General features: G+C 46.0%; 1 protein-coding gene across 1 annotated transcript in view; it reads right to left on the bottom strand.

Annotated features, from left to right (window-relative positions):
- The window catches only part of LOC120058396 (ephrin type-A receptor 6-like), a 260362-nt gene that overhangs the window by 172164 nt on the left and 65786 nt on the right, over positions 1-22412 (bottom strand). Inside the window, exons 2-4 of the mRNA XM_039007026.1 lie at positions 1776-1904; positions 1399-1617; positions 801-1116 (exon numbers count right to left, since the gene is read on the bottom strand). Coding sequence (XP_038862954.1) covers positions 801-1116; positions 1399-1617; positions 1776-1904 — 664 coding nt within the window. The remainder of the gene's footprint in view (positions 1-800; positions 1117-1398; positions 1618-1775; positions 1905-22412) is intronic.

Genomic DNA, 22412 nt, shown 5'->3' with positions numbered 1-22412 from the left:
ATCACATTAAATAAAAAATTATATTCAGAAAAAACTTTGTCAAAGCAAAAAAATAACTAGGGCTTTACAGTGATGGTGAAACTTTGAGAAATTTGAGGGTTAAGTAAATTAAAATAATTTATTCATATTAAAAATATGATTTATTGAATTCCTACATTAAAGGGCACTTCATTTAATATAACAGGCTTTTAAAATTCCATATTGGTGCACAATTAATACTTAAAATATCAAAGGGACGCAAAAGGGACACATTTCGTGGAACGACCCAAATACTGATTCTCTATCAAACCTCATGTTTACTGCTAGGCTGTATTCATATCATACAGCTTCAGGAGATGATTCAGATTAATACAAAGATATACTGTAAGTACATGGAAAGAGAGGGTTTGAAAGAGAGAGGGCGAGGGACTACTGAAATGGAGAGAGAGAATGAAAGGGAGGGAAAGACAAAGACGGAGAGGAAGAGAGAGAGAGAGAGAGCGAGAGGGGTAGAGAGTGAGTAGAGAGAGAGAGCGAGAGAGGGGTAGAGAGTGAGTAGAGCGAGAGAGCGAGAGAGGGGTAGAGAGTGAGTAGAGAGAGAGAGCGAGAGAGGGGTAGAGAGTGAGTAGAGAGAGAGAGCGAGAGAGGGGTAGAGTGAGTAGAGAGAGAGAGCGAGAGAGGAGTAGAGAGTGAGTAGAGAGAGAGAGCGAGAGAGGGGTAGAGAGTGAGTAGTGAGTAGAGAGAGAGAGAGAGAGGGGTAGAGAGTGAGTAGAGAGAGAAAGGTGGACAGATCCAGTCAGAACAGAAGTCATGTGACTCACCGAGACATGCCCCGTCCATCTCTTCATAGCCCAGGCTACAGACACACTTCCCCAAAGGCACCAGCCAGTCACCGTCGGCGCCGCAGTACAGTTTGGGAGTGTCCCTCTCCTCGGCATGCTCCACACACGCTCCCCTAACCTCCACCAGGGAGGAGGAATCGACCCGGGGCACGGTGTCAGGGAAGGAGGCCAGATTCCTCAGGGTGAAGGGACACTTCTTATAGTACACCCTGACTGAGACCAGGGCGATGCACGCCCCAATGTCCTGGAACGCCAGGTAGAAACCCTTCCTGGAGATAGGACCCACTTCCCGTACCTATAGAAAACATTGTGGATCAATAAAGTTAATTGAATTGAACTTTATTAAATGGATGCTCACATGTATTTCGCAACAACATGTTCCTAGTATGCAGTGCCTCAACAATTGTCCCTGTTGGGATAAATCAAATAACATGGGCAGCATTCTGTTTCTGCTCTCTTGCCAACTCCTTATGGAATTACCGTGCCAAACAATAGGAGTTGGCAAGAGGGCAGAAAAAGACTGGCACCCAGGCTGTAAGTCACATATTATTGAATTGAGTTAATTGGGGTGATGGACCTCAGTGTTGAGCTTTAGGATGCGGTCTCCCAGGTCCATCTGGGTGAAGCTCTCATCGGCTGCGATGGTGTCGATCTTGGTGTACTGGGCGGGTTTGAACTTGACCCCGTGGGACTCGTCTGTCTCATAGTAGAAAAGGTTGAAGGTCTCCTTGCAGGTCCCAGATACCCAGGGGATGGAGTTACAGTCTCTCAGAGTGAAGCGCAGCTCCACGTACACCTTGCAAAAATAATAAACAAAGTAAAGTAGCTAATGTTTTATTCAAAGCCACTTACAGGAAATGCAGTTGGCTAATATGTGGCCCATGCGGGAATTGAACCTGCAACCCAGGTGTTATCAGCACCATGTTCCAACCCATGCTCAGAACCCCTACACACCTTCTGTGCGGCCTGGCGGAAGATCCAGTTGGAGCGTAGCCAGTTGTTCTGGTTGGGTTCCATCACGTGACACACCTGGAAGGTATGGATGGGACGGTTGTGTTCATCCATCTCTGTTATAGCATCCCACTGGAGAGGAGAGGAGAGGAGAGGAGAAAGAGAGGAGAAAGAGAGGAGAGGAGAGGAGAGGAGAGGAGAGGAGAGGAGAGGAGAGGAGAGGAGAGGAGAGGAGAGGAGAGGAGAGGAGAGGAGAGGAGAGGAGAGGAGAGGAGAGGAGAGGAGAGGAGAGGAGAGGAGGAAGAGAGGTGAGGAAGAAAACAAAAAAAGGACTGTTAGTGAGCTGCTAAAGTACTCAAACCTATAGATACACTATACAGTATATACAAAAGCATGTGGAGACCCCTTCAAATCAGTGGATGTGGCTATTTCAGCCAAACCCGTTGCTGACAGGTGTATAAAATCGAGCACCAAGCTATACAATCTACATAGACAAACATTGGCAGTAGAATGGCTTCACTGAAGAGCAGTGACTTTCAACGTGGCACCGTCATAGGATGCCACCTTTACAACAAGTCAGTTCAAATTTCTGCCCTGCTAGAGCTGCCCGGGTCAACTGTAAGTGCTGTTACTGTGAAGTGGAAACATCTAGGAGCAACAACGGCTCAGTCGCGAAGTGGTCGGCCACACAAACTTACAGAACAGGACCACCGAGTGCTGAAGCGTGTAGCGCGTAAATATCGTCTGTCCTCGGTTGCATCACTCACTACCGAGTTCCAAACTGCCTCTGGAAGCCACGTCAGCACAAGAACTGTTTGTGGGTTTCCATGGCCGAGCAGACGCACACATGCCTAAGATCACCATGGGCATGGCCAAGCGTAGGCTGGAGTGGTGTAAAGCTCGCCACCATTGGACTCTGGAGCAGTAGAAATACATTCTCTGGAGTGATGAATAATGGTCTGGGGCTGTTTTTCATGGTTCGGGCTAGGCCCCTTAGTTCCAGTGAAAGGAAATCTTAACACTACAGCATACAATGCTATTCTAGATGATTCTGGAGGGAAGGCCCTATCCTGTATCAAAATAACAATTCCCCTGTGCACAAAAAGAGGACCATACAGAAATGGTTTGTCAACATCGGTATGAAAGAACTTGATTGGCCTGCACAAAACCCTAACCTCAACCCAATGGAACAACTTTGGGATAAACTCGGAACGCTGACAGCGAGCCAGGCCAATTCGCTCAGCATCAATGCACGACCTCACTAATTCTCTTGTGGCTGAATGGAAGCAAGTCCCTGCAGCAATGTTCCAACATCTAGTGGAAAGCCTTCCCAGAAGAGTGGAGGTTGTTATAGCATCAAAGGAGAGACCAACTCCATATTAATGCCCATGATTTTGGAATGAGATGTTCGACGAGAAGGTGTACACATACTTTTGGTCATCTAGTGTATATCTTTAAAAGCAGTTCAACATTACAAAATAAAAGAGAGAGGAACAGGACCGTTACTAAACAGTTCAAACCTCATTTGAACCCATCACTAACCACCTGTACCCCACCTCTGTGACTCCCAGGTCATGTGACAAGGGTGACAGACCTGTAAGTGATTCATGAGGTCAGCAGGTCACCTGCCTCTGTGTTGTTGGAATAGAAGTCTATTGGAGGTGTTTAGCCCTGACCTCTGGCTCTACCCTCTATTACACTGACACACACACACACAGAGGTTGTGTGTGTGTGACAGCTGTAGAGTGACCATGGACCATCTAACACCAAGCTCCCAGAATCAAATTACCTGCTGAGGAAAATGGTTTTAAATCAGCTCAACAACAACACAATAGCTGCCCTTCAGTCTAGACACATCAATCAGCAATATGACTCTGACCTCTGTATGCACTTTGACCTCCACATACCCTTTGTCCTTGGGCAGTTCATCTTACTCAAAAGTGTTGCATTAAAATAAGTAGTATTTGCAAGGAATAGATGGTATATTGTCACTCCCAGCCCTGTCTCCTCAACCAACAAAATCCACAAAAGTGTCTAATGTCTAATAAATGTAAGTTTTGTACTTATCTAAACACTACCTACCAACAGGAGAACTGTAATCACATCCTAATGTTTAGTTATACAGACTCATTATCCTTTTAATGACATGTTTTAATTCAATCTCAAAGACAACACATTTTAATCTATTTCTCCCCCAAGGTGTCACAGTAATAATAATGTAATTAAAACAAATTGATTTTGATTAAGTATTATATTGCCTAATATGCTTCATGTGGTATTGTTTTGCTGTGAATTCTGAAAGGATCCCAACACACCCACCCATCTACAACTCTCTCAGTTTGTGTCAGCCAGATTGTACATACAGGTGTCAAAATATCAAATATTATTTCACAACTAGAATTACACCAGTGATACAAATGGACTGACATGTCTTTGCACTTAACCCATCTAAATGTATAAAATCAAATAAAGAGATAGTCAGTAAGCATAAAAGCTGTGACACACTTCTAGATCATGCATTTGAGTTTTCCTACACCGCCACAGTCAGTTATGAAAATGCTTTATATCCTGGCCAGTTGTATAGTGGGTGATCATTACAACACCCGAACAGGTACAGTAGCTACAGTGCCTTCAGAAAGTATTCATACCCCTTGACTTATTCCACATTTTGTTGTGTTACAGCCTGAATTTGAAAGGGATTCAGTACATTTATTTTCCTCACAATGAGAAAGTGAAAACATGTTTTTAGACTTTTTTTCACATTTATTGAAAATCTAAAACAGAAATATCTAATTTACATACAGTACCAGTCAAAAGTTTGGACACACCTACTCATTCCAGGGTTTTTCTTTATTTGTATTATTTTCTACATTGTAGAATAATAGTGAAGGCATCAAAACTATGAAATAACACATACTGTATGGAATCATGTAGTAACCAAAAAAGTGTTAAACAAATCCAAATATATATTTTTCAAAGTAGCCACCCTTTGCCTTGATGACAGCTTTGCACACTCTTGGCATTCTCTCAACCAGCTTCATGAGGTAGTCACCTGGAATGCATTTCAATTAACAGGTGTGCCTTGTTAAAAGTGAATTAGTGGAATTTCTTTGCTTCTTAATGCGTTTGAGCCAATCAGTTGTGTTGTGACAAAGTAGGGTGGTATACAGAAGATAGCCCTATTTGGTAAAACAAGTCCATATTATGGCAAGAACAGCTCAAATAAGCAAAGAGAAACGACAGTCCATCATTATCTTAAGACATGAAGGTCAGTCAATATGGAATATTTCAAGAACTTCGAAAGTTTCTTCAAGTGCAGTTGTAAAAACTATCAAACGCTATGATGAAACTGTCTCATGAGGACCACCACAGGAAAGGAAGACCAATAGTTACCTCTGCTGCAGAGGATTAGTTCATTAGAGTTATCAGCCTCAGAAATTGCATCCCAAAAACATAAAGTTCAAGTAACAGACACATCTTAACATCAACTGTTCGGAGGAGACTACATGAATCAGGCCTTCATGGTCGATTGCTGCAAAGAAACCACTACTAAAGGACACCAATAAGAAGAAGAGACTTGCTTGGGCCAAGAAACACGAGCAATGGACATTAGACGGGTGGTAAATTGTCCTTTGGTCTGATGAGTCCAAATTTGAGATATTTGGATGTAGCGAAGCATTTCTCTAACACCCGCAATAACATCTGCTAAACACGTGTATGTGACAAATAACACTTGATTTGACTGGGTGTATTGACATAGAATCCAAAGTGTAATTAATAACTTCATCATGCTCAAAGGAATATTCAATGTCTGCTTTTTAATTTTTACCCATCTACTGTACCAATAGGTGCCCTTCTTTGCAAGGCATTGGAAAAACTCTCTGGTCTTTGTGGTTGAATATGTGTTTGAAATTCACTGCTTGACTGAGGGACCTTACATATAATTGTATGTGTGGGGTACAGAGATGAGGTAGTCATTCAAAAATCATGTTAAACACTATTATTGCAAAAAGAGTGAGTCCATGTAACTAATTATGTTACTTGTTAAGTAGATTTTTACTCCTGAACTTATTTAGGCTTGCCATAACAAAGGCGTTGAATACTTATTGACTCAAGATATTTCAGCGTTTGATTTCTTAGTAAAAAATGTCTAAAATCTGAATTTAATCGATTATAAAATTCAAGCAGTAACACAACAAAATGTGGTAAAAAGCCAAGGGGTCTGAATACTTTCTGAAGGTACTGTAAATGTAGGTGTAACCTTATCAGTAGACTCCTGTATCAGCTACCTACTCCACAAGGCCTCCTCATCCCACAAAGGTATCTCTTTAAAGACGTACATAAACTCCCTCTCTCCAGCTTAGAGAAACTAAAGGAGCTTGAGAGAGTTAGTCTCTGTAAGGCCAGAGATAGACACCCTGGGGTGGTCTTAGAATAGGACTCTCTACAGAGACACCAGTGTGTGTGTGTGTGTGTGTGTGTGTGTGTGTGTGTGTGTGTGTGTGTGTGTGTGTGTGTGTGTGTGTGTGTGTGTGTGTGTGTGTGTGTGTGTGTGTGTGTGTGTGTGTGTGTGTGTGTGTGTGTGACTGGTTACACATTGATGGGGGATAGTGTGACAGGGACCGAATGATGCTGAGGCCTGTGGGGGTGGTGTACGTGAGTTTGTGTGTGTGTGCTTCATCCTGTCTGTCCTCTGGGTGGTACCCCTGCCATCTCTCAGTCACCCCAAAGCTGAGTTGAAGGAAGCATCAGGTCCCAGTGGCCCCTGCACAGCCCTCTATGGGGCCCCTGTCTCTCATAGTGCAGCCCTTCCACACACAGAGCTTTGCTCTAAGAGGTCCTGTGTGGCCCTCCACACTCAACCCTGACACCTCAGAGACTCCGTTCAGTATCTCAACACTGTGACTCGACCCAGTCAGGGGGGGAATGTTCACTTGAAACTTCAAACAAGCTACGTTTATTTCCCTGTTTCTGGGTGATAAAACGTGATTTTGTCAGGCCGGGGAGCTGTGTTTGGGAGTGGACTGCTCAGAGCTCTTTTCAGCTGAGAGAGGGGAGACAGAGAAAAATTGCATCTGTAATGGAGTGTGTAGTTCCAGGAAATTGGGCTGTGTAGCTGTGTTATGAGACCTAACCCTCAACAAGGGCCTGAGCACGGCCGGGTTTTGTGTCAACCTTGAGGCAGACAGACTATAACATGGATCCAATTAGCTATCAAAACACAGGCTGATTCAATACCTGTTAAATCTGTGAAAACACCTAATGCTCTGGCTAAAATCAACACAACGATGATGAAACCAAAGCGATGGTGTGATGTGTCCACTGGCCGAGGGAGGGAGATCGATAGAGAGGGAGAGGTAGAGATCTAGGGAGCGAGAGCATGAGAGAGAGCGAGAGAAAGATGGCAGGTAAAGGGGAAGCCAGGGAGGCAGGGGGTGGATGTCAAATCCCATCAAAGAGATCCAAGAACTATGTGGGTATTCAGCGGTCTGCTGGTGTGTGTGTGTGTGTGTGTGTGTGTGTGTGTGTGTGTGTGTGTGTGTGTGTGTGTGTGTGTGTGTGTGTGTGTGTGTGTGTGTGTGTGTGTGTGTGATAAACGGTGACAGCGCTAAAGACAGGACCCCTGCGGACACAGTAACCTGTGAGGGATGAATCTAAAAGACCTTGTGCCAGACAGACCAGAGAAAGAGAAAGAGGGAGAGAGAATATGAGAGAGAAAGAGGAAAGGAGAGTGATTTGTTTACAGCAGGAAACAGTGTGGAGAGAGATTACTATAGAGAGCCTATACACTGAGCTGGAACAGTAAAATAATACCCGAAACAGGAAATCTGAAGGAAATAGCTTTCCATCCTCCTTCTGAACCATCTCTGTGCCCTGTACACATCTTTAAAAAATATCACAATCATATCAGTCCATATCAGTCCATATACAGTCTGAAAAATACAAAAAAGAGAAAGTGTTCAAAAACTAAGAAAGAGGCCACTCTGGCTAGTGCCTTCGGAAAGTATTCATCAACCTACACACAAAACCCCATAATGGCAGATCAAAGAAAGGTTTTTAGACATTTTTGCTAATTTATAAAAAATGTAAAACTCAAATATTACATTTAAATAAATATTCAGACCCTTTACTCAGTACTTTGTTGAAGCATCTTTGGCCGTGATTACAGCCGCGAGTCTTCTTGGGTATGAAGCTACAATCTTAGCACACCTGTATTTGGGAAGTTTCTCCCATTCTTCTCTGCAGATCCTGTCAAGCTCTGTCAGGTTGGATGGGGAGCGTTGCTGCACGTCTATTTTCAGGTTTCAGGTCTCGATCAGGTTCGTCCGGGCTCTGGCTAGGCCACTCCAGGTCATTCAGAGACTTGTCCCGAGGCCACTCCTGTGTTGTCTTGGCTATATGCTTAGGGTCGTTGTCCTGTTGGAAGGTGAACCTTCGCCCCAGTCTGTCCTGAGTGCTCTGGAGCAGGTTTTCATCAAGGATCTCTTCGTATGTTGCTCTGAAAAATATCCCCACAGCATGATACTGCCACCACCATGCTTCACCATAGGTATGGTGCAAGGTTTCCTCCAGACGTGACGGTTGGCATTCAGGCCAAAGAGTTCAATCTTGGTTTCATCAGACCAGAGAATCTTGTTTCTCATGGTCGGAGAGTCTTTAGGTGCCTTTGGCAAACTCCAAGCGTGCTGTCATGTGCCATTTACTGAGGAGTGGCTTCCGTCAGGCCACCCTACCATAAAGGCCTGATTGGTGGAGTGCTACAGAGATGGTTGTCCTACTGGAAGGTTCTCCCATCTTCACAGAGGAACTCTAGAACTCTGTCAGAGTGACCATCGGGTTCTTGGTCACCTCCCTGACCAAGGCCCTTCTCCCCGATTGCTCAGTTTGGCCGGGCGGCCAGCTCTAGGAGGAGTCTTGGTGCTTCCAAACTTCTTCCATTTAAAAATAATGGATGCCACTGTGTTCTTGGGGTCCTTCAATGCTGCAGAATGTTTTTGGTGCCCTTCCCCAGATCTGTGCCTCGACACAATCCTGTCTCAGAGCTCCAAGGACAATTCCTTCAACCTCATGGCTTGGCTTTTGCTCTGTCATGCACTGTCAACTGTGGGACCTTACATAGACAGGTGTGTGCCTTTCCAAATCATGTCCAATCAATTGAATTTACCACAGGTGGACTCCAATCAAGTTGTAGAAACATCTCAAGGATGATCAATGGAAACAGGATGCAACTGAGCTCGATTTCGAGTCTCATAGCAAAGGGTCTGAATACTTATGTAAATAAGGTATTTCTGTTTTTTCTTTTTAATACATTTGCAAAAATATCAAAAAATCTGGTTTTGCTTGGTCATTATGGGTAGTGTGGGTAGATAGCTGAATATGTTTTGTTTATTTAATCGATTTTAGAATAAGGCTGTAAAGTAACAAAATGTGGAAAAAGTCTGAATACTTTCCGAAGGCACTGTAAGTCTCTAAGGTCTGAGTAAACATTGAAGAATGTTTAGTTTATCTCTTAGGTATGGTTAAATTGTTTTCTCCCTCTCAAATTAAGCAAAATGAGACTCTTAGGTTATGCATTTTATGTGTCCGAAAAGCAGAGAAAAAGATCAGGCCCTAAAGCCAGTCTTAACATACATAATTGAAAACTTCATTTCGTGAAGACTGGAGTATTGATTTATTTGTGAGATTAAGCCCCATTCCAGCCCCTCACTGAAGAGAGTCAGTCCTTTACAGCCTTCTTCCAGACTACTGCCCCAGGGATGAACTACTGCTTTTAAAGACACTGTAGTGTAGGTCTGACTGGGGCTCAGTGGGACTAGAGAGAACTACTGTAGATCTGACTGGGGCTCAGTGGGACTAGAGAGAACTACTATAGGTCTGACTGGGGCTCAGTGGGGCTAGAGAGAACTACTGTAGGTCTGACTGGGGCTCAGTGGGACTAGAGAGAACTACTGTAGGTCTGACTGGGGCTCAGTGGGACTAGAGAGAACTACTATAAGTCTGACTGGGGCTCAGTGGGGCTAGAGAGAACTACTGTAGGTCTGACTGGGGCTCAGCGGGACTAGAGAGAACTACTGTAGGTCTGACTGGGGCTCAGTGGGACTAGAGAGAACTACTGTAGATCTGACTGGGGCTCAGTGGGACTAGAGAGAACTACTGTAGGTCTGACTGGGGCTCAGCGGGACTAGAGAGAACTACTGTAGGTCTGACTGGGGCTCAGTGGGACTAGAGATAACTACTGTAGATCTGACTGGGGCTCAGTGGGACTAGAGAGAACTACTGTAGATCTGACTGGGGCTCAGTGGGACTAGAGAGAACTACTGTAGGTCTGAATGGGGCTCAGTGGGACTAGAGACAACTACTGTAGATCTGACTGGGGCTCAGTGGGACTAGAGAGAACTACTGTAGGTCTGACTGGGGCTCAGTGGGACTAGAGAGAACTACTGTAGGTCTGAATGGGGCTCAGTGGGACTAGAGAGAACTACTGTAGGTCTGACTGGGGCTCAGTGGGACTAGAGAGAACTACTGTAGGTCTGACTGGGGCTCAGTGGGACTAGAGATAACTACTGTAGATCTGACTGGGGCTCAGTGGGACTAGAGAGAACTACTGTAGGTCTGACTGGGGCTCAGTGGGACTAGAGAGAACTACTGTAGGTCTGACTGGGGCTCAGTGGGACTAGAGAGAACTACTGTAGGTCTGAATGGGGCTCAGTGGGACTAGAGATAACTACTGTAGATCTGACTGGGGCTCAGTGGGACGAGAGAGAACTACTATAGGTCTGACTGGGGCTCAGTGGGGCTAGAGAGAACTACTGTAGGTCTGACTGGGGCTCAGTGGGACTAGAGAGAACTACATAGATCTGACTGGGGCTCAGTGGGACTAGAGAGAACTACTATAGGTCTGACTGGGGCTCAGTGGGACTAGAGAGAACTACTATAGATCTGACTGGGGCTCAGTGGGGCTAGAGAGAACTACTATAGGTCTGACTGGGGCTCAGTTCAACTAGAGAGAACTACTATAGGTCTGACTGGGGCTCAGTGGGGCTAGAGAGAACTACTGTAGATCTGACTGGGGCTCAGTTGGACTAGAGAGAACTACTGTAGGTCTGAATGGGGCTCAGTGGGACTAGAGATAACTACTGTAGATCTGACTGGGGCTCAGTGGGACTAGAGAGAACTACTGTAGGTCTGACTGGGGCTCAGTGGGACTAGAGAGAACTACTGTAGGTCTGAATGGGGCTCAGTGGGACTAGAGATAACTACTGTAGATCTGACTGGGGCTCAGTGGGACTAGAGAGAACTACTGTAGGTCTGAATGGGGCTCAGTGGGACTAGAGATAACTACTGTAGATCTGACTGGGGCTCAGTGGGACTAGAGAGAACTACTATAGGTCTGACTGGGGCTCAGTGGGGCTAGAGAACTACTGTAGGTCTGACTGTGGCTCAGTGGGACTAGATAGAACTACATAGATCTGACTGGGGCTCAGTGGGACTAGAGAGAACTACTATAGGTCTGACTGGGGCTCAGTGGGACTAGAGAGAACTACTATAGGTCTGACTGGGGCTCAGTGGGACTAGAGAGAACTACTATAGGTCTGACTGGGGCTCAGTGGGACTAGAGAGAACTACTATAGGTCTGACTGGGGCTCAGTGGGGCTAGAGAACTACTGTAGGTCTGACTGGGGCTCAGTGGGACTAGATAGAACTACATAGATCTGACTGGGGCTCAGTGGGACTAGAGAGAACTACTATAGGTCTGACTGGGGCTCAGTGGGACTAGAGAGAACTACTATAGGTCTGACTGGGGCTCAGTGGGGCTAGAGAGAACTACTATAGGTCTGAATGGGGCTCAGTGGGACTAGAGATAACTACTGTAGATCTGACTGGGGCTCAGTGGGACTAGAGAGAACTACTATAGGTCTGACTGGGGCTCAGTGGGGCTAGAGAACTACTGTAGGTCTGACTGTGGCTCAGTGGGACTAGATAGAACTACATAGATCTGACTGGGGCTCAGTGGGACTAGAGAGAACTACTATAGGTCTGACTGGGGCTCAGTGGGACTAGAGAGAACTACTATAGGTCTGACTGGGGCTCAGTGGGACTAGAGAGAACTACTATAGGTCTGACTGGGGCTCAGTGGGACTAGAGAGAACTACTATAGGTCTGACTGGGGCTCAGTGGGGCTAGAGAACTACTGTAGGTCTGACTGGGGCTCAGTGGGACTAGATAGAACTACATAGATCTGACTGGGGCTCAGTGGGGCTAGAGAGAACTACTATAGGTCTGACTGGGGCTCAGTGGGACTAGAGGGAACTACTATACGTCTGACTGGGGCTCAGTGGGGCTAGAGAGAACTACTATAGGTCTGACTGGGGCTCAGTGGGACTAGAGAGAACTACTATAGGTCTGACTGGGGCTCAGTGGGGCTAGAGAGAACTACTATAGGTCTGACTGGGGCTCAGTGGGGCTAGAGAGAACTACTGTAGATCTGACTGGGGCTAGAGAGAACTACTATAGGTCTGACTGGGGCTCAGTGGGGCTAGAGAGAACTACTATAGGTCTGACTGGGGCTCAGAGGGGCTAGAGAGAACTACTGTAGGTCTGACTGGGGCTCAGTGGGACTAGAGAGAACTACTGTAGGTCGGACTGGGGCTCAGCGGGGCTAGAGAGAACTACTATAGGTCTGACTGGGGCTCAGTGGGGCTAGAGAGAACTACTATAGATCTGACTGGGGCTCAGTAGGACTAGAGAGAACTACTATAGATCTGACTGGGGCTCAGTGGGGCTAGAGATAACTACTATAGATCTGACTGGGGCTCAGTGGGGCTAGAGAGAACTACTATAGGTCTGACTGGGGCTCAGTGGGACTAGAGAGAACTACTATAGGTCTGACTGGGGCTCAGTGGGACTAGAGAGAACTACTATAGGTCTGACTGGGGCTCAGTGGGGCTAGAGAACTACTGTAGGTCTGACTGGGGCTCAGTGGGACTAGATAGAACTACATAGATCTGACTGGGGCTCAGTGGGACTAGAGAGAATTACTATAGGTCTGACTGGGGCTCAGTGGGACTAGAGAGAACTACTATAGATCTGACTGGGGCTCAGTGGGGCTAGAGAGAACTACTATAGGTCTGACTGGGGCTCAGTGGGACTAGAAGGAACTACTATACGTCTGACTGGGGCTCAGTGGGGCTAGAGAGAACTACTATAGGTCTGACTGGGGCTCAGTGGGGCTAGAGAGAACTACTGTAGATCTGACTGGGGCTAGAGAGAACTACTATAGGTCTGACTGGGGCTCAGTGGGGCTAGAGAGAACTACTATAGGTCTGACTGGGGCTCAGAGGGGCTAGAGAGAACTACTGTAGGTCTGACTGGGGCTCAGTGGGACTAGAGAGAACTACTGTAGGTCTGACTGGGGCTCAGCGGGGCTAGAGAGAACTACTATAGGTCTGACTGGGGCTCAGTGGGGCTAGAGAGAACTACTATAGATCTGACTGGGGCTCAGTAGGACTAGAGAGAACTACTATAGATCTGACTGGGGCTCAGTGGGGCTAGAGAGAACTACTATAGATCTGACTGGGGCTCAGTGGGGCTAGAGAGAACTACTATAGGTCTGACTGGGGCTCAGTGGGACTAGAGAGAACTACTATAGGTCTGACTGGGGCTCAGTGGGACTAGAGAGAACTACTATAGGTCTGACTGGGGCTCAGTGGGGCTAGAGAACTACTGTAGGTCTGACTGGGGCTCAGTGGGACTAGATAGAACTACATAGATCTGACTGGGGCTCAGTGGGACTAGAGAGAACTACTATAGGTCTGACTGGGGCTCAGTGGGACTAGAGAGAACTACTATAGATCTGACTGGGGCTCAGTGGGGCTAGAGAGAACTACTATAGGTCTGACTGGGGCTCAGTGGGACTAGAGGGAACTACTATACGTCTGACTGGGGCTCAGTGGGGCTAGAGAGAACTACTATAGGTCTGACTGGGGCTCAGTGGGACTAGAGAGAACTACTATAGGTCTGACTGGGGCTCAGTGGGGCTAGAGAGAACTACTATAGGTCTGACTGGGGCTCAGTGGGGCTAGAGAGAACTACTGTAGATCTGACTGGGGCTAGAGAGAACTACTATAGGTCTGACTGGGGCTCAGTGGGGCTAGAGAGAACTACTATAGGTCTGACTGGGGCTCAGAGGGGCTAGAGAGAACTACTGTAGGTCTGACTGGGGCTCAGTGGGACTAGAGAGAACTACTGTAGGTCTGACTGGGGCTCAGCGGGGCTAGAGAGAACTACTATAGGTCTGACTGGGGCTCAGTGGGGCTAGAGAGAACTACTATAGATCTGACTGGGGCTCAGTAGGACTAGAGAGAACTACTATAGATCTGACTGGGGCTCAGTGGGGCTAGAGAGAACTACTATAGATCTGACTGGGGCTCAGTGGGGCTAGAGAGAACTACTATAGGTCTGACTGGGGCTCAGTGGGGCTAGAGAGAACTACTATAGATCTGACTGGGGCTCAGTGGGACTAGAGAGAACTACTGTAGGTCTGACTGGGGCTCAGTGGGACTAGAGAGAACTACTATAGATCTGACTGGGGCTCAGTGGGACTAGAGAGAACTACTGTAGGTCTGACTGGGGCTCAGAGGGGCTAGAGAGAAAAACTGTAGGTCTGACTGGGGCTCAGTGGGGCTAGAGAGAACTACGGTAAGTCTGACTGGGGCTCAGTGGGACTAGAGAGAACTACTATAAGTCTGACTGGGGCTCGGTGGGGCTAGAGAGAACTACTATAGATCTGACTGGGGCTCAGTGGGACTAGAGAGAACTACTATAAGTCTGACTGGGGCTCAGTGGGACTAGAGAGAACTACAATAGGTCTGACTGGGGCTCAGTGGGGCTAGAGAGAACTACTATAGATCTGACTGGGGCTCAGTGGGACTAGAGAGAACTACTATAGGTCTGACTGGGGCTCAGTGGGGCTAGAGAGAACTACTGTAGGTCTGACTGGGGCTCAGTGGGACTAGAGAGAACTACTGTAGGTCTGACTGGGGCTCAGTGGGACTAGAGAGAACTACTGTAGGTCTGACTGGGGCTCAGTGGGGCTAGAGAGAACTACTGTAGGTCTGACTGGGGCTCAGTGGGACTAGAGAGAACTACTATAGGTCTGACTGGGGCTCAGTGGGACTAGAGAGAACTAATGTAAGTCTGACTGGGGCTCAGTGGGACTAGAGAGAACTACTGTAGATCTGACTGGGGCTAGAGAGAACTACTGTAGGTCTGACTGGGGCTCAGTGGGTTTAGAGAGAACTACTGTAGGTCTGACTGGGGCTCAGTGGGACTAGAGAGAACTACTATAAGTCTGACTGGGGCTCAGTGGGGCTAGAGAGAACTACTGTAGGTCTGACTGGGGCTCAGTGGGACCAGAGATAACTACTATAGATCTGACTGGGGCTCAGTGGGACTAGAGAGAACTACTATAAGTCTGACTGGGGCTCAGTGGGACCAGGGAGAACTACTATAGATCTGACTGGGGCTCAGTGGGACTAGAGAGAATTACTGTAGGTCTGATTGGGGCTAGAGAGAACTACTATAGGTCTGACTGGGGCTCAGTGGGACTAGATAGAACTACTGTAGGTCTGACTGGGGCTCAGTGGGACTAGAGAGAACTACTGTAGGTCTGACTGGGGCTCAGTGGGACTAGAGAGAACTACTGTAGGTCTGACTGGGGCTCAGTGGGACTAGAGATAACTACTGTAGATCTGACTGGGGCTCAGTGGGGCTAGAGAGAACTACTATAGATCTGACTGGGGCTCAGTGGGACTAGAGAGAACTACTGTAGGTCTGACTGGGGCTCAGTGGGACTAGAGAGAACTACTGTAGGTCTGACTGGGGCTCAGTGGGACTAGAGAGAACTACTGTAGGTCTGACTGGGGCTCAGTGGGACTAGATAGAACTACTGTAGGTCTGACTGGGGCTCAGTGGGGCTAGAGAGAACTACTATAGGTCTGACTGGGGCTCAGTGGGGCTAGAGAGAACTACTGTAGGTCTGACTGGGGCTCAGTGGGGCTAGAGAGAACTACTGTAGATCTGACTGGGGCTCGGTGGGGCTAGAGAGAACTACTGTAGATCTGACTGGGGCTCAGTGGGACTAGAGAGAACTACTGTAGATCTGACTGGGGCTCAGTGGGACTAGAGAGAACTACTGTAGGTCTGACTGGGGCTTAGTGGGACTAGAGAGAACTACTGTAGATCTGACTGGGGCTAGAGAGAACTACTATAGGTCTGACTGGGGCTCAGTGGGGCTAGAGAGAACTACTGTAGGTCTGACTGGGGCTTAGTGGGACTAGAGAGAACTACTGTAGATCTGACTGGGGCTAGAGAGAACTACTATAGGTCTGACTGGGGCTCAGTGGGGCTAGAGAGAACTACTGTAGGTCTGACTGGGGCTCAGTGGGACTAGAGAGAACTACTGTAGATCTGACTGGGGCTCAGTGGGACTAGAGAGAACTACTGTAGGTCTGACTGGGGCTCAGTGGGGCTAGAGAGAACTACTGTAGATCTGACTGGGGCTCGGTGGGGCTAGAGAGAACTACTGTAGATCTGACTGGGGCTCAGTGGGACTAGAGAGAACTACTGTAGATCTGACTGGGGCTCAGTGGGACTAGAGAGAACTACTGTAGGTCTGACTGGGGCTTAGTGGGACTAGAGAGAACTACTGTAGATCTGACTGGGGCTAGAGAGAACTACTATAGGTCTGACTGGGGCTCAGTGGGGCTAGAGAGAACTACTGTAGGTCTGACTGGGGCTTAGTGGGACTAGAGAGAACTACTGTAGATCTGACTGGGGCTAGAGAGAACTACTATAGGTCTGACTGGGGCTCAGTGGGGCTAGAGAGAACTACTGTAGGTCTGACTGGGGCTCAGTGGGACTAGAGAGAACTACTGTAGATCTGACTGGGGCTCAGTGGGACTAGAGAGAACTACTGTAGATCTGACTGGGGCTCAGTGGGACTAGAGAGAACTACTATAGATCTGACTGGGGCTTAGTGGGACTAGAGAGAACTACTGTAGGTCTGACTGGGGCTCAGTGGGGCTAGAGAGATAATTACTTTTAACTGCTCTCTTCACCTGACTCTGGCACAGAGAATGGAAATTAAACATTTAGATTGTAATCAAATCAAATTTTATTTGTCACATGCGCCAAATACAACAAGTGTAGACTTTACTGTGAAATGCTTACTTACAAGCCCTTAACCAACAGTGCAGTTCAAGAAGAAGAAAATATTTACCTAGTAGACTCTAATAAAAAGTTATAATACAAAATAACACAATAAGAACAACAATAACGAGGCTATATACAGCGGGGACCGGTACCGAGTCAGTGTGCAGGGGTACGGGCTAGTTGAGGTAATCCGTACATGTAGGTGGGAGCGAAGTGACTATGCATAGGTAAAAACAAACAGTGAGTCGCAGCAGTGTACAAGAGGGGGGTCAATGTAAATTGTCCGGTGGCAATTTTTATGAATTGTTCAGCAGTCTAATGGCTTGGGGGTAGAAGCTGTTGAGGAGCTTTTTGGTCCTAGAATTGGCGCTCCGGTACCGCTTGCCATGCGGTAGCAGAGAAAACAGTCAATAACTTGGTTAAAAAGTAATTAAACAGTTAGAACTTGTAATGCATCAGAGCAAGGGTTGTAACGTATGAGTTTAATCTCACATTTTAAAAGTTACGGATTCTGTCTGAGTTAGAGGGTTATCATTCTGTGTAACAGGAGGTATTGGAACGATAGGGACAAGCATGTGTATGTGTTTGCCTCTCTTATAGGATTGTTGTCATATACTTCTCTGCATGGTAATTGTAGAGTTTGTGTGTGCGTGTGTGATATACCGTTGAAGTCGGAGGTTTACATACATATTAGCCAAATGCATTTAAACTCAGTTTTCACAATTCCTGACATTTAATCCAAGTTAAAAAACAACAACATTTTAGGTCAGTTAGGATCACCACTTTATTTTAAGAATGTGAAATGTCAGACTAATAGTAGAGAGAATGATTTATTTCAGCTTTTATTTCTTTCATCACATTCCCAGTGGGTCAGAAGTTAACATACCCTCAATTAGTATTTGGTAGCAATGCCTTTAAATGGTTTAACTTGGGTCAAATGTGTCAGGTAGCCTTCCACAAGCTTCCCACAATAAGTTGGGTGAATTATGGCCCATTCCTCCTGACAGAGCTGGTGTAACTGAGTCAGGTTTGTAGGCCTCCTTGCTCGCACATGCTTTTTCAGTTCTGCCCACAAATTTTCTATAGGATAGAGGTCAGGGCTTTGTGATGGCCACTCCAATACCTTGACTTTGTTGTCCTTAAGCCATTTTGCCACAACTTTGGAAGTATGCTTGGGGTCATTGTCCATTTGGAAGACCCATTTGAGACCAAGATTTTACTTCCTGACTGATGTCTTGAGATGTAGCTTCAATATATCCACATAATTTCCCTTCCTCATGATGCAATTTATTTTGTTAAGTGCACCAGCCCCTCCTGCAGCAAAGCACCCCCACAACATGATGCTGCCAACCCCGTGCTTCACAGTTGGGATGGTGTTCTTTGGCTTGCAAGCCTCCCCCTTTTTCCTCCAAACATAACGATGGTCATTATGGCCAAACAGTTCTATTTTTGTTTCATCAGACCAGAGAACATTTCTCCAAAAAGTATTAGCTTTGTCCCCATGTGCAGTTGCAAACCATAGTCTGGCTTTTTTATGGCGGTTTTGGAGCAGTGGCTTCTTCCTTGCTGAGCGGCTTTTCAGGTTATGTCGATATAGGACTCGTTTTACTGTGGATATAGATACTTTTGTACCTGTTACCTTCAGCATCTTCACAAGGTCCTTTGCTGTTGTTCTGGGATTGATTTGCACTTTTCACACCAAAGTACGTTCATCTCGAGGAGACAGAACGCGTCTCCTTCCTGAGCAGTATGACGGCTGCGTGGTCCCATGATGTTTAAACTTGCGTACTATTGTTTGCACAGATGAACGTGGTACCTTCAGGCGTTTGGAAATTGCTCCCAATGATGAATCAAACTTGTGGGGGTCTACAATTTTTTTTCTGAGGTCTTGGCTGATTTCTTTTGATTTTCCCATGATGTCAAGCAAAGAGGCACTGAGTTTGAAGGTAGGCCTTGAAATACATCCACAGGTACACCTCCAATTGACTCAAATGATGTCAATTAGCCTATCAGAAGCTTCTAAAGCCATGACATAATTTTCTGGAATTTTCCAAGCTGTTTAAAGGCACAGTCAACTTAGTGTATGTAAACTTCTGACCCACTGGAATTGTGAGACAGTGAATTATAAGTGAAATAATCTGTCTTTAAACAATTGTTGGAAAAATTACTTGTGTCATGCACAAAGTAGATGACTTGCCAAAACTATTGTTTGTTAACAGGAAATGTGTGGAGTGGTTGAAAAACGAGTTTTAATGACTCCAAAATAAGTGATGTAAACTTCAGACTTCAACTGTATAATATATAGTAATAATGGACTGAATTCAACCTGACAGACTCTTCCCAGTCATAAACAGACTGCTGTAACTTTAAAGTTTCAAGTTTTAATGTCACATGCACAAGTACAGTGAAATGCCTTTCTTGCAAGCTCTAACCCCAATAATGCAATAATCAATAACAATGTAATACTAAAAATAATAAGGTAAAACAAAAACACACAAGAAAACACGATAAAGTAAGTAAGAATACTATATACAGCGTCAGTCAGTTCCAGTACCATATTTACACTGTGCAGGGATACTGAAGTGATACTGTATGTATAGGGGTAAGGTGACAAGGATATATGAGGATATATGATAAATATGATAAACAGAGTAGCAACAGCATATATGATGATCGCATGTGAGTGGAGTGTTTGTATGTGTGTTGGGGTGTCAGAGTACATGAGTGTGTAAAGCCTTGTGAGCGTGCATAGCGAGATTGCAAAAACAAGGGTCAACTCAGATGTAGTCATTTTGCTAGCTATTTAGTTAGCTATTTAGCAGTCTTATGGCATGGGGATAGAAGCTGGCAGTGCAACAGGTAGCCTAGCGGTTAAGAGCGTTGGGCCAGCAACCAAAAGTTTGCTGGTTTGAATCCCAGAGCCGAATAGGTGAAAAATCTGTCGATGTGCCCTTGATAAAGGCACTTAACCCTAATTGGTCCTGTAAGTCGCTCTGGACAAGAGTGTCTCCTACATGGTAAACATTTTCAGGAACCCATTGGTGTCAGACTTGATCAAATCAAATCAAAGTTTATTTGTCACGTGCGCTGAATACAACAGGTGTAGGTAGACCTTACAGTGAAATGCTTACTTACAGGCTCTAACCAATTGTGCAAAAAAGGTGTTAGGTGAACAATAGGTAAGTAAAGAAATAAAACAACAGTAAAGAGACAGACTATATACAGTAGCGAGGCTATAAAAGTAGCGAGGCTACATACAGACACGGTTAGTCAGGCTGATTGAGGTAGTACGTACATGTAGATATGGTTAAAGTGACTATGCATACAGTGAGGGAAAAAAGTATTTGATCCCCTGCTGATTTTGTACGTTTGCCCACTGACAAAGAAATGATCAGTCTATAATTTTAATGGTAGGTTTATTTGAACAGTGAGAGACAGAATATCAACAAAAAAATCCAGAAAAACGCATGTCAAAAATGTTATGAATTGATTTGCATTTTAATGAGGGAAATAAGTATTTGACCCCTCTGCAAAACATGACTTAGTACTTGGTGGCAAAACCCTTGTTGGCAATCACAGAGGTCAGACGTTTCTTGTAGTTGGCCACCAGGTTTGCACACATCTCAGGAGGGATTTTGTCCCACTCCTCTTTGCAGATCTTCTTCAAGTCATTAAGGTTTCGAGGCTGACGTTTGGCAACTCGAACCTTCAGCTCCCTCCACAGATTTTCTATGGGATTAAGGTCTGGAGACTGGCTAGGCCACTCCAGGACCTTAATGTGCTTCTTCTTGAGCCACTCCTTTGTTGCCTTGGCCGTGTGTTTTGGGTCATTGTCATGCTGGAATACCCATCCACGACCCATTTTCAATACCCTGGCTGAGGGAAGGAGGTTTTCACCCAAGATTTGACGGTACATGGCCCCGTCCATCGTCCCTTTGATGCGGTGAAGTTGTCCTGTCCCTTTAGCAGAAAAACACCCCCAAAGCATAATGTTTCCACCTCCATGTTTGACGGTGGGGATGGTTTCTTGGGGTCATAGGCAGCATTCCTCCTCCTCCAAACACGGCAAGTTGGGTTGATGCCAAAGAACTCCATTTTGGTCTCATCTGACCACAACACGTTCACCCAGTTGTCCTCTGAATCATTCAGATGTTCATTGGCAAACTTCAGACGGGCATGTATATGTGCTTTCTTGAGCAGGGGGACCTTGCGGGCGCTGCAGGATTTCAGTCCTTCACGGCATAGTGTGTTACCAATTGTTTTCTTGATGACTATGGTCCCAGCTGCCTTGAGATCATTGACAAGATCCTCCTGTGTAGTTCTGGGCTGATTCCTCACCGTTCTCATGATCATTGCAACTCCACGAGGTGAGATCTTGCATGGAGCCCCAGGCTGAGGGAGATTGACAGTTCTTTTGTGTTTCTTCCATTTGCGAATAATCACAGAAACTGTTGTCACCTTCTCACCAAGCTGCTTGGCGATGGTCTTGTAGCCCATTCCAGCCTTGTGTAGGTCTACAATCTTGTCCCTGACATCCTTGGAGAGCTCTTTGGTCTTGGCCATGGTGGAGAGTTTGGAATCTGATTGATTGATTGCTTCTGTGGACAGGTATCTTTTATACAGGTAAGAAACTGAGATTAGGAGCACTCCCTTTAAGAGTGTGCTCCTAATCTCTGTTCGTTACCTGTATGAAAGACACCTGGGAGCCAGAAATCTTTTTGATTGAGAAGGGGTCAAATACTTATTTCCCTCATTAAAATGCAAATCAATTTATAACATTTTTGACATGCATTTTTCTGGATATTTTTGTTGTTATTCTGTCTCTCACTGTTCAAATAAACCTACCATTAAAATTATAGACTGATAATTTCTTTGTCAGTGGGCAAACGTACAAAATCAGCAGGGGATCAAATACTTTTTTCCCTCACTGTATATGATGAACAGAGAGTAGCAGTAGCGTAAAAGTGGGGTTGGAGGGTGGTGGGTGGCGGGACACAATGCAGATAGCCCGGTTAGCCAATGTGCGGGAGCACTGGTTGGTCGGCCCAATTGAGGTAGTATGTACATGAATGTATAGTTAAAGTGACTATGCATGTATGATAATACAGAGAGTAGCAGTAGCATAAAAAGAGGGGTTGAGGGGGTTGGGGGGGGAACACAACGCAAATAGTCCGGGTAGCCATTTGATTACCTGTTCAGGAGTCTTATGGCTTGGGGGTAAAAACTGTTGAGAAGCCTTTTTGTCCTAGACTTGGCACTCCGGTACCGCTTGCCATGCGGTAGTAGAGAGAACAGTCCATGACTGGGGTGGCTGGGGTCTTTGACAATTTTTAGGGCCTTCCTCTGACACCGCCTGGTGTAGAGCTCCTGGATGGCAGGCAGCTTAGCCCCAGTGATGTACTGGGCCATACGCACTACCCTCTGTAG

This window comes from Salvelinus namaycush, chromosome 13 (genome assembly GCF_016432855.1).
Source record: "Salvelinus namaycush isolate Seneca chromosome 13, SaNama_1.0, whole genome shotgun sequence".
In the NCBI taxonomy this organism is placed as follows: domain Eukaryota; kingdom Metazoa; phylum Chordata; class Actinopteri; order Salmoniformes; family Salmonidae; genus Salvelinus; species Salvelinus namaycush.
This window is presented reverse-complemented; position numbering and strand designations above follow the sequence as displayed.